The sequence below is a fragment of the Phascolarctos cinereus genome, unplaced genomic scaffold (assembly GCF_003287225.1).
Source record: "Phascolarctos cinereus isolate Bilbo 61053 unplaced genomic scaffold, phaCin_HiC Scaffold_2;HRSCAF=192, whole genome shotgun sequence".
NCBI classification, from domain to species: domain Eukaryota; kingdom Metazoa; phylum Chordata; class Mammalia; order Diprotodontia; family Phascolarctidae; genus Phascolarctos; species Phascolarctos cinereus.
In genome coordinates this window covers 340,559,159-340,572,430 of record NW_027555625.1, presented here as the reverse complement: position 1 = coordinate 340,572,430, position 13,272 = coordinate 340,559,159, and the positions used below count along the sequence as shown (strand labels likewise).

At 34.9% G+C, this 13,272-nt stretch overlaps 1 protein-coding gene across 3 annotated transcripts in view; it reads right to left on the bottom strand.

Annotated features, from left to right (window-relative positions):
* ABHD12B (abhydrolase domain containing 12B) overlaps window positions 1-13,272 on the bottom strand; it is a 58,303-nt gene that overhangs the window by 16,876 nt on the left and 28,155 nt on the right. For 2 of the 3 annotated variants that reach the window (XR_013484824.1, XM_078150349.1), the window contains exons 3-9: window positions 9,609-9,711; window positions 7,749-7,868; window positions 7,040-7,070; window positions 5,367-5,412; window positions 5,137-5,266; window positions 2,163-2,200; window positions 400-479 (exon numbers count right to left, since the gene is read on the bottom strand). Coding sequence is in view for 2 of the 3 variants with exons in the window: in XM_078150349.1 (XP_078006475.1) it covers window positions 400-479; window positions 2,163-2,200; window positions 5,137-5,266; window positions 5,367-5,412; window positions 7,040-7,070; window positions 7,749-7,868; window positions 9,609-9,711 (548 nt within the window). In the remaining variant the exon portion in view is untranslated. Of the gene's footprint in view, window positions 1-399; window positions 480-2,162; window positions 2,201-5,136; window positions 5,267-5,366; window positions 5,413-7,039; window positions 7,071-7,748; window positions 7,869-8,596; window positions 8,811-9,608; window positions 9,712-13,272 lie in introns of those variants that run through there. The other variant, XM_020991284.2, reaches the window with a different exon arrangement.

The following is a 13,272-nucleotide window of genomic DNA, read 5'->3' as shown; positions in this document are numbered from 1 at the left end:
ATAAGATTAAAAATTGAAAGACAAAGAATTCAAGCTTGTTGAATATTCATCTTGCAGAAATCTTTTATTTTCTCCCATTTTTGTTTATGGTTAATTCTGTTACTTAACATGGCAAATGGTTTCCTTTTTACTGCGTGTCAAAATTAGGTAGACATAAGCAACACTAAGATCTCACAGACTGGATAGAAACTCTGAAACTAATACTCCTAGTGCTTTAGAAAGAGATTACCAAAGCCAAAATTCAAGACATCACAAATTTATTTCAGTTTCACTACTGAATTCCAGAAAAATTCACAATTAATAAGGTGTCTAGCCTCAAAAAGACCAATGATTAGACTGTTGAAGAACTCTAATTTCTAATACTTTAATACAGATATGAAAATGAATTTTATTCCTTACCTTTAATATGGGATAATTAGCAGCCTCATCACGAATGTTGGTAAATGGAGCTTCTAGGACAATTGCATCCACTGGGAATCCTTTTGTGATCAAAAAAGAAAGCAGTTACACATCTAAAATGCTAGTCCCAATCAAAATCCATCGTGCTATTTCCTAACTAAATCTTCTCTTCTTCTCCAGCAGCCCCAGGCTACTATGTTCTAAACGACTTTATTACAGCAAAGGAGTGGGGCTGGGGAGGGGGGGAATCTCACTATAAAGCATGAACCATAAGTCTGAAGTCAAGGATTTAGAAAATAGAACTGGAAGGCAGCTTAGTGATCATCTAGTACAGGGGTTCTTTTTTAAAATGTATTTTATTTTTAATTTATGGAATTTTTCTTTTTAATTTATGGGTTCTTAGGATACGTGAACTTTTTTTCTTAAATATTTTGATAACTGTATTTCCATATAATTTGTTTCCTTTGTAATCCTGTATAAAATTATTTTACATATTAAAATCATGATCCTGAGAAGGGATCCATAGGTTTCATTAGATTGCCCAAAGAAATGAAGTGATTTCCCATGTCTCCTAAATATCAGTACAATGTTATTTACAATGAACCATACTTCCTCCAGTTCCAAACTTTTCCTCTTTGTTAATCTGCTTCTCCAAAGATCAATAAAATTTTCAAATATGCCTTTACCAAAAAGCTATGTCCTGTGCAATATCATGCTAATATGATGACCATGCTACCCAAAGAATTTATGTGAGAAATTACTTTGGACATTCTTCAAGGAGGGCTACATCCATGTAGCTACAATTACAGCTAAAATTTCCTTAATCAACATGATCAGGAAATGGGATTAATTGAGATTAATAATAGAGTTATGATTGATAGAATTTTTAATTAATACGCGATTAGCTAGAGAGCTGCTTTTACGTCAACACACTGTTAAATTTTTTTCTTATGTATTAACCCATATCCCATCCTTCCTCAGTAGAGAATCATAAGCATAATTAAGTCTAATCCTTCAGTGATGGAGAATCTTGTAACCCACATCATTACATACAACCTATCAATCAAAAATATTCATTGTAAATTTTGCATGCACTTGTATGATGTGTAATTTTTTATTGTAGAAAGTATTAAGTATAGAAGGCATAGATTATATTGAATGCATATTAATCAAAAAAATTTTAACCCTGATAAAAGACCATTTTCTTATAATTTGCTTATCCTAAAAGTGAAGTACATATACAAAAAGAAAAGGAAAAGGATTAATTGAGGTTTTCATTTAGGTATCTAAATAAGAAAAATGCCTCAATTTCACCTAAATTACTTGATTAATGACTGTTTTATAGAAAAAATGATGGATAGTTTGTTTGAAAATGTTTTATTGCTTCTGCCTAATCAGATGAAGGTTAGAGTCTTTTGTTAGGAAGGACAACAGAAGTCAAGTCTTGCCTGTTTTCATTACTTTTTTAAAGAAACTAGTGCTTTCCAAAGAATGCCTTTTCTAAAATAATTGAATTATTTACCTAAAAATCCTTCCTGAATTTCTTATATTAGGGCAGCAGCTGTTGCTTTATATCAATTATAAAAGAAAATTAAAACTCAAACTTTTTCTATCTCTGGCTTGGACAATTCAAATATCTATTGCTTGTATTCATAACAAGTATTTCGTAATTTGAGTTTGTAATTGTAAGTTGTAATCAATAGGCCTCTGTTTTTAAATTTTTATTCATCTAAAACAATAGTTTTAACCCACTTTTAAATTACCTCTTTCTTCCAGTGTTTTTGCAGCATTTGTTGCAACTCTATTAAAAAAAAGTATATAAACAATAGAACATTCAAAAGAATTAAACAGAATACAAATATAAAATCAGTTTTAGGAACTCAATATTAATGACCACAATAAATTATCAAACCATTATTCTGGGGATCCAGCAGAAGTCATAAATACTCCAGCAGAGTATTTCCATCAACATTTTTCTTGGTTCCTGTTGTCTACCAACCTCCCAGACAAACTCCTCCCTTTCTCAAAGAGTTCACTGCTTGACCCAGAATCTTCATCTCTACTCTAACTCCTTCCATCATACTGGAGTACATCAACATACATACTGTTTTTCCCTCAAATACACTAACTTTCCTGTCCCTCAGTCTACTCAATTTCTCTACTCCACCTTAGCTACAAAGATGACCACACTTCTGATCTAGATCTTGATCTTGATCCTGATCCTTCACCCACAAGTCCACTTCCATGATCAAGACATTATAGGTTCCTTTGTCTGTTTACATTCTTCCATCATTCCATCTCTCTATGCCTTATTTCTCCTAAATCTATTCTTCTTTCTTGTTCACTTTACCTCTCAGCTCCTTTCCAACCCTTTATCCCTGCTCTAACTACACTCTCCTCTCCTTGCCAATTTTGACCCTTTAGTGAACCATTTCTATGGTTCTATGACATCTTCTACTCTCAAACCTCTTGTTCTCTTGTCCTAGAACCCCCTTAACCTTGCCAAATTTCCATCCTAGATAATTCTTACCATCCTTGTAATTTTGACCCCTTAGTGAGCCATTTTAAATCTATGACATTGTATACTCTCAAATTCCTTTTTCCCTTGTCCTAACACCCCTTACAACTTGTTACCCCTCAACCCTGGATTACTCCTACCATCTGCATCCTCTGTTTCTGCTTGCATGCTGATAAATAAAGCAAGATGAAGTCATGCTAGCAAGCTAACTCAGTCCACTACAAATTTATGATATCTAATCTCAATTGAGTCCTCACTTCAGGAAGGCAAGCTTTTTACCCCTAAATAGATTTTCTATCCTATTTCCCACAGTGCTTCTTCCCTCTAAGCTGCGGACATAATTATTCTCATTAGGCTGCAATATGAGATATAAGATGAGAATCCTATAACCCCTTGAGTTGATCCTCCACTAATTTATCTGATGAAGAGGTAGCTCTTCTCATCACCAACACCAACCCCTCTATATGTCTACTTAATTCCCATCTCCTCCCATATTCTTTGGGGCAGCCAGGTGGTGTAATGGATTGAGTACCAGGCCTGGAGTCAGGAAGACTCATTTCCCTGAGCTTAAATCTGCGTTCAGACACTTACTAGTTGAATGACCCTGGGCAATCACTTAATCCTGTTTTCCTCAATTTCCTCATCTATAAAATGAGCTGGAGAAAGAAATGGCAAGCCACTCTGCTATCTCTACCAAGAAAACCCCAACAGGTTCATAAAGAGTCAGACATGACTGAACAAAAATGATAATCCATATTCTTTGGGAGGTTGTCCCACAATCACCTTTTTTCTTTCTCTAATCATTAATCACTCCCTGTCTATTGGTACTAGCTATTCTCTATGTCTGGAATGATCTTCCTCCTCACTGCCACCTCATGGAATATAGTATTTTTTCAAGACTCAGCTCAAGTGCCACTTACTACAGGAGTCCTTTCCTCATCCCCTATAGCTACTGCTACTTCTCCTCAAAGGTTACCTTATTTTTTATTCATATGTGCCTTGTATGTACCTATATTCACACATGTTGGATCCTCCATCAAAGTAAGCTCCCAGAGGACAGGGGATTTTCACTTTTGTCTTTGTATTCCTAGCAGTTAACTTGGTGCCTAGCCCATAGTAGGTGCTCAATAAATGCTTATTGCTTTGTCTTCTTACTACATTTGTACTTAACCATATTCCACTTCAAATAAATGCTTTTACCTCTGTTATGTAATCTTAAATACATTCTGATAACAATAAATACTAATATACATTATATTGTAACTACATATAGTGTTCCACATCAATTTGTTTTATCTACATTACTTCATTTTCAGAATGACCTTATAAAGGAGGTATTATATGTATTATTATCCTCATTTTACAGGGGAGAAAATAACTTGACCATGTTCGTACAGTAGTATATAGTAGAGCTGGAATTTAGACACAAATCCATTGCTTTTTCTACAACTGGCATCTTAATTTTCTTAGGCATGGTAGAAATTAAATACTTAAAAAGTACTCAGCAAAACCAAGATTGTGATTTTTAAAAAATGACAACTGTTAAAAATGTCTCTGTTCAATACATGCTAAGAGGAAATTAATGTATAACAAATTGATTTTAATCAAATACTTTACAATGTACAATAATTGAACTTAAATCAAATAAGAAGATATAAGAGTTAAACCTGGGGGAGTAGTTTTCTCCGGTTGAATGTTAGATTCTAACACAACTTCAACAGCATAGCCCTTGTTTTCTTGGAATTGAGAGGATAATTTTCCAAAAAGAGTTCTGAAGAAGCCTTTATAGTAATAGATCACAGGTATGGAAAAAAATGTATAAATTGTCTAGTTGTAGAACCTATTACAGAATCTTAGAGTTGGAAGGGACTTTCAGTGGATTAGTCCAACATGGTTAGTACAACCCTTAGCTGAGTAGGCATGAGCTTATAGTTTGCTCTCTGCAATGCGCCTGACATCTAGCCTCTTCTTAAATACTTCCAGTGGCAAAGACTAGCCTAACAACTAGTTTTACAGTCAAGGAAACTGAAGGTCCAGAATGTTAGGTGAATTTCTGGAGGTCAAATAGCAAGCTAAGGGGAGAGTGGAAATTAGGACTCTGGTCTGATTCTCAATCTATTGTTCTTTACACTACACACAAATCCCACATTGCCTCTTTTCACTGTATAACAGAACAATTCTGGTGGAATGAAGATGAAGCACTTGCTTACTTCACTTACCCTGTTCCTAGAGAATGACCCCAGAGACAGACTGGTGTAGTTCCACTTCGTGCTTTGGTCCAATCATAGAGATAAATGGTATCCCTGGTCAGGCCCTCTTCTGTGGGCTTACCTGTAGAATCCCCAAATCCTGCAATCAAAAAGCATGTCCAAGGTCACCACTTCACAAATATAATAAAAAAGTACAGCAGTAAAAAAAAAATCTGTGTACATAACTCTTAACATATTACCTCTGTAATCCATAGCCAGAACATGGAATCCACCTTCACTCAGCACCTTGGTGAGATACAAACTATTACCTTCAAACTCAAACACTTGGATAGAAAAACCCAGGTACATCACCACTCCTGGTTGATATGTTAAACAGGATTTTGTATCTCTAGTTGTAGCAGTGAAATAGACATGTGTTGATGTCTTCAAATATTTGCATTTTGATTTTCACAGTATTAGATTCTGAGTAGAAGGAAACTTTAAAGTCCTACTCATCCTATGGTGAAGAAGATGAGGCACAGAGAAGCTAAGTGACTTGTCCAGGTCACAAAGATAGTAAGTAGCAGATCCAGAATTTAAAGGGCCTCACATCATAGTTCTGAAATCTCTCTCCAAAAGTAACCATGTAATTCTAGAAATAGATCAGCTTTTCAACCAGGCTTTCTAAACACTTTCCCAAAAGGAACCTTGTGAATTGTTTGTAAGCAAGTGGTATTTTCAGACTCATGACACTTCTTCTCTTTCCCTAATCTTAAAATGGTACTGCTTTAAAACTTATAAATACCACAAGGATGAGAATTTTAAGAAAAATCTTAACCATTTTTTAAATGGCACACTATCAGGTACCTCATCTAAACTGCCCTTTAGAGACGAAAGAGAGGAGAAATTTGGCTGAATTGTGAGATGGTAAAGAGTTGCATCTAATGTAGTGACCTAAGAGCTGTGTTAATTGTAGTTCTTACATTAATCGATCCACAACTCTGAAAAAAATCTTTACCCTCTCAGGTTTTTGTGTTTCTCATATATAAAAAAGTAAGCCTGGTGTCCTACTTCTATGTCTAACTAATTTTAAAAATCCTAGTTTCAGTTAATAATAAATAATTGATCCTATTGTTTGTGTTCTGGAAAGCAGCTTATTCACCCAATGGATTTTTTTTCCTAGACCAAATAAAAATAAATGTGAGTAGAAAAATCAGTTACTGAACTCTATAAATAGATTGCCCAACTAGAAGGTGGGAGAAGTTAGATATCTAACTCAACCTATCCACCTAGCTATGTGTCAGATGCTGATGAACCAGAAGCCTAACATACTTTTAAACTTGGATAAAACTAGGGGATTTCCCAACAGCTGAGATTAACTTGAATATTAGGAAACAGGAAAAAGATGATGTCATCACTTTAACCTCCTGAAGCATAATGAAGCTGAGACCAATGCCTGACTGAATACAATTCAAAGGGTCTCATTTATAGAAATGTGGAAAATTACACATATTCTCACACACCATCTTCTTCTTTCCAACACTCAATGAAACCAAATAAAATTCATGTCTTTTCCATCTTGCCAAAAGGGACCCAAATGATTGTGAACTAACTCATGGAATTCTTCTGTGACCCTAAGCTGAAACTTAACTCTCATAGTTTGTAACACACACACACACACACACACACACACACACACACACACACATCTATTTTATTCCAAAGAGAATGAAAAATAGTAACATTGCTTCAAACCACATCCATGTCTTGGGCATAGATCTGTGCTCCAATGGCCCTGGAAAGATAAGTAGTCATATAGATTATCATTCTGAAGTTACCAGTCCCTGAATTGGATATTTGGGGGAGGCAGCATTTGTAGCCCAGAAAAAGAAAGACTTCTCAAATGAGTGGCCTGAGGCTTACCCAAACATACCTTCAAAAGCTTGATTCTGTGATGAGATGCCCTGTAGAAGAGATTTTTTAAATGAGAATTTTGAACTATATGGACAAATCAATTTATAATATTAGATTGCCCTTTTGTCATCAGATTATTCATTATAACTTTCATGTGACAGAATATATATAATAGGTATTCTATTTCTTGTCTTCTCAATGGGTCAGGAAGGGGGCGGTAAGGAGAGAATTTGCCCTGAAGGTAAAAAAGAATTAATTTAAAAAGGAATAATACAGCAAGCCTCAAACTTTATTTTGTGTTACTGACTTCTAGCATTCTATATAGTACAGATACTCAGTGTTTGTTGACTTGAAAATTTATTATGTTCATTCATTTCATATAAATTATATCCTCTGAAGATTAGGATCAGCCCTTCAAATATGGACCCACTCTGTAAAATAACCCCCAAATTTAAAACAAAATACTACTTTGCAATCCAGACAAACTGGCCCTTTCTGTGTTCCTTGCATACAGTAAGAACTAATTCTCCCATATCCATGCCTTTTCCCTGTTCTCTTCCTTAAAATGCAATAATGTCCCATGAGTTCAGATTTCAACAGGAAAAAGTAGCATGACAGGATATGCTTACAGAGTTTAAAGTGAACCCAAGCTAAAACAAAAGTAGCCTCTTACTTTTCCCAGGGCTGAAATTATTTTTAAAAATGTTATCTAAGGGCAGGATACTGACCTGTTTTCTGCACTACCATGGAGATAAATTATAATTGGGTTGCCATCTTGAAGAGCTGTCTCATACCAACACCGGTCCTTCCCTTTTGCTTCTTCCCCCCTGCTCTCGGGGACTACATGCCTGAAAAGCAAAGATGACATTAACAAATATTTGTACATAGATTCCCCTCTCCAGCCTTATCAAATAATTTATTTTTCCTCTTTCTTCCACTATCCTCTGTAGCCATTCTAATCCTTATATCTACCCTATGTAGAAACAAATGGAAAGTGAAAATTGAAATAAGAACATGGCTACATCAAGGGAAACATCAAGGAGATAATGTAAAGACCAGTTTTTACAGAAAAAAATAAATTCAACATTAATTGAATACCTACTCACACAGAGCAATGTGCTAGACATTAGTGCATGAGAAGTAAATTGTAACATAAAACTAAGCTTGAAGTTTGTTTTTATTACTTATTTTATTATTTTATTACTTGTTTTATTACTTGTTTTATTATTTACTATTAATATTCTTATTGATATTTATGATTCTTAATGATAGGTAAACCAAAAGCCTGTACATTGCCTCTCTGAACCTCATTTCACCAAAAAGGCCTGACAGGCTCTTAAAAATTCTAGAATTAGCTATAAAAACCCAGATAGATGAAATGCAAATTGAAGGCACATCATAAAAATACAGATAAAATACCATTAAAAAGCAGAGAATAGAAACTTACTCAAACAGAATTTGAAATTAATGCAAGACAAGGTATATTGATATTAATATCAAAGCAAAATCAAAGAAGATTCAATTCCAAAGCAAAATTTATTAAAACAAAGCAAAATTGATGACATGAAATTTCTACCTTCTCCCAAAAATGGCAAATTTGGTAACCCCCAGATCTACTAATTTGTATGTCTCCATGACTGGTTCAATGAATTCCATAGCCAGAATCCCATAACTTCAGTGCTCTCAAGGCCATCTGGAGATTCTACACCAGTGTTTTATGCATGGTAATGCTTAATAAATGCTCCTACTCTCATATCCACACTGAGCATACTTCTTGTCAGACACTCCCTCTGCCAAAAAAAATACAAAAAACAAAAAAATCTCAACAATGACTTCCCCTCCCTTTAAGTTTATTTCAGCCTGTCCATATTTTTTATTGCTATCATTTATTGACTACTTAGTCCATATTCTCCTACCTCCCCAGGAACTTTAGTACTTGGTTCTTAGTCTTTCCCTATTATTCCAACCCCTTCTCCCTTTAGATACTCTAGGACTCCTCAGTTACTCAGTCTCTTAAATGTCCATGTCCTCTATATCTGGTCTATCTCAGTCATGCACAACAACATCATCCACTCAATGAAATTTGCCCCAAGTCCTGAAATTCCTAGCTTCTGCTTTGATAAGATTCATAAAATTATAGAACTTCAGCATTGGAAAGAACCTTAGAAAGTCATCAAGTCTCATATTCTCATTTTATGAATGAGAAAACTAAAAGTCAAATAAGTGAAATGGCTTGCCTAAGTTCACCCAGGTAGTGAATATTATAGTGTCAGGGTATATTTCTAGTATGGAGCCCAAGGTATTGCATATAGTAGGCATTACTAAATTTTTTTAAATTTGTTGAGTTATGAGTCAATGTCCTCACTTGCCTGTCCCAATCTGCCTATATGCCCCTCAAATCCCAACCAAAGGATCCCAAAGATTACATAGATATATAGAAATATTCAGCATATTCTGAGGTCACTCACAAATTTTTCTGCATCTGTGCCTTCCCTCCACCTTGAATGAAGACGAAAGCCTGATGCTTCTTCCCCTTCCTTTTTACATTAAAATACATCTAGAAATATTCTTCACATCACTACACTTACCAGACACCTAAAGTTATTCCATTTTCAGGTTTAATATAGAAATTAATGGTGTGTGGAATCCAAGATTCTGGTTTCTTCAAATCCACTAGAAATGGAGCTTTCCCTGGAAAATACAAATCAGTTGCCAAATTGTATCTTTTTATTATGAACTAAATGATGGCTTACCAATGTGAACTTGTTTTCTGAATTTATGCTATTTCACTTAACTCTCAAAAAAAATTGATAGCAGTAGAGCCAAGAAAGCAGAATACAAGCAGCAACTCATATGAATTCTCCCAACATTCCCCTCCAAATCACTTTATAATAATGCCTCAAATCAAATTTTGGAGCAGCTATGCCAACAAAAGGTCAAAGTGAGATATTTTTCCAGCTAATGCAACTTAGGAGATTTGCAGGAGAGGTCTATGACATCAGGGAAGAGACTAGCCAAGAGTACACAGGATAGTAGCACCAGCAGTGGGTGTTGGAGGCAGCTGTAACAGCAGCAATGGCAGTTTTGCAATCTCTCATCCCAAAAGATAGCAAAGGAGTCATAAAACTGGTAAGAAAAAGATTCCAAGGGACTCTCTGCTGGCCTTGCATAGAATGAGTGTTAACTGGCAATTCTGTTGCCCATACACTGGGTTCTGGATTACAGTTTCAGGGTGGAGAAGGACAAGGGCCATGATCCTAGTTCCAGGGCAGATAAGAGCACTAGTACCTGCAGCTGCAGGACAACAGAGGACCTGATCAACACTTCCAGCACCAAGAGGAGTACTAGTGCTTGCAGCTACAGGGGAACAGGGGCCCTTTCTGGATAAAAATCAGAGCACAGTAGATAGTAGAGAGCACACCTCTCTCCAGATCACACTACTTTTGAAGCACTGAAAATTTTCAGACCTGCAGGAATAGCTCTGAAAACAACAGCACATAAAAGCCCAAAGTTTTGGATAGTGCCCCACCACCACTAGGTGAGCAGAGCCCAACTTTAACATAAAGTTCAAAGCCAAGACATAGGCTAGGGAAATGAACACACACACACACACACACACACACACCTCCCAAATTGGATCATAGTCACTACTTTTTATGGTGTCAGGGAAGATCAAGACACAAACTCAGATGGAGACAACAATATGAAAACAGTTACAATATAAACCTCAAAGAAAAATGCTAATTAGATACAACACCAACAAAAAGTCCTGGAAGAGTTAAAAAAAAAGAAATAAGAATGGTAGAGGGGAAAATGGAAAAATGAAATAGAGTGATAAAAGAAAATTATGAAAGGAGAATTAATAAATTAGTAAAAGAGGCACAAAAATTCACTGAAGAAAAGAACTTCTCAAAAAGCAGAATTGGCCAAATGGGAAAAGAGGTACAAAAGCTTACTGAAATAAATAATTCCTTAAAAATTAGAATTAAGCAAGTGGAAGCTAATGACTCTATAGCACATCAAGAGATAATAAAATAAAGTCAAAAAATGAAAAAAAACCAGAAGAAAATATGAAATATCTCATTGGAAAAACAACCAACCTAGAAAATAGATTGAGGAGAGATAATTTAAGAATATTGGACCACCTGAAAGCACCTAGACATCATATTTCAAGAAATTATAAAGGAAAACCACCCCATTATCTTAGTCCCAGGAGGTAAAATCAAAACTGAAAAAATCCACCAATCCTCTCTTTAAAGAGATCTCAAAATGAAAACTCCCAGGACAAATTCCAGAGCTCCCAGATAAAAAAAAATACTGTATGCAGTCAGAAAGAAACAATTTAAATATTGTGGAGTCACAGTCAAGATCACACAAGATTTGGCAGCTTTCTACTTAAAGAACCAGAGGGCAAAGGAGTTAGCATTACAGCCAAGAGAAACCTATCTAGAAAAACTGAATATAATCCTTCAGGGGTAGAAATGGATATTTAATAGAGGACTTTCAAGCATTCCTGATGAAAAGACCAGAGCTGAATAGAATATCTGACATTCAAACACAAGACTCAAGAGAAAAATAAAAAGGTAAATATGAAAGAGAAATCATAAGAGATCCAATAAAGTTAAACTATATACATCCATATGTAGGAAGATGATACATGTAGCTCCTAAGAACTTTTCGATTATTAGGTTAGTTAGAAGGAGTCTACATAGACAAAAGGCATGACTGTGAGTTGATTACATTGGTGTGATCTCAAAAAAAATTAAAGGATGAGAAAAAGAGAGACACTGGGAGAAAGGAGAAAAGAGAAGTAAAGTTAGGAAGATGTCTGCAAGGAAGAGCTTTTGAAGTGAAAAGGGAAATGGATAGGCAATGATTGAACCTCTCTCTCATCGGAACTGGTTCAAAGAGGGAAGAATACACACACACACACACACACACACACACACACACACACGTGCATGTGCACACACTCAATTGGGTGTAGAAATCTATCTTACCCATCAAAGAAGTAGGAGGTGAAGGGGACAAAAGAAAGAAGCAGATGTGACAAAAGGGAGGGTGGATTAAGGGAGGCAGTGGTCAGAAGCAAAACAAACTTTTGAGGAGGGACAGGATAAAGAGAGAGAGAAAGAAGATATACACAGTAATCATAACTGTGAATGTGAATGAGATGAACTCACCTATCAATCAGAATTAGATAGCAGAATAGATTAGAAATCAGCATCCAACAATGTGTTGTTTATGAGAGACATGTGAAACAGAAACACATACAGTTGAAATAAGGGGCTGAAACAAAATCTATTACGCTTCAGCTAGAGCAAAAAAGGGCAGGGTTATCTCAGACAATGCAAAAACAAAAATAAAATTAATTAAAAGAGATAAGCAGGGAAACTAAACTTTGTTAAAAGGTACTATAGACAGTGAAGTAAAATCAATATGAAACATACAAGCAGCAAATAGTATAACATTCAAATTCTTAAAGCAAAAGTTAAATGAGTTATAGGAAGAAAATCTATAATAGTGGGGGATCTCAACTTCCCCCTCTCAGAGCTAGATACATTTAACCATAAAATAAATAAGGGGAAAGGTAAGGAAATGAATAATAGAATTTTAGAAAAGTTGGATGGAAGAAATTGAATGGAAATAGAGATGAGTATGCCATTTTTTTTTTTTATTTCTGGAAGAAATTGAATGGAAATACAAAAGAGTATAGCTTTCTTCAGGTGTACAGGGCACCTTCACAAAATCTGACCATGTATTAGGCATAAAAATCTCATAAACAAATGCAGAAAAACAGAATTATTAAATTCAGTCTTTCAGACCCTAATATGATAAAAAAAAATTACATGCAATAAAGGGACTTAGAAACAGATTAATTGGAAACTACATAATCTAATCCTGCAGAATGAGTAAGCCAAAGAACAAATTATAAAAACAATTAATAATTCCTTTAAAGAGAATGACAACAATGAGACAACATACAAAAATTTATGGGATGCAACCAAAGTAGTAGTTAAGGGAAAAATTAAATCTCTAAACCATTATATCAATTAAAAAAGAGAGAGAAAGAACAGATCAATGAATTCAACATGAAATTAAAAATATTAGGAAAAGAACAAAGTAGACAATTAAACACCAAAACGAAAATCTAAAAACAATCAAAGAAATGATTAATAAAACTGAAAGTAAAAAAAACTGAGCTAATAAATAAAAGTAGAAGTTGGTTTTGTGAGAGTGAGGAAAATAATA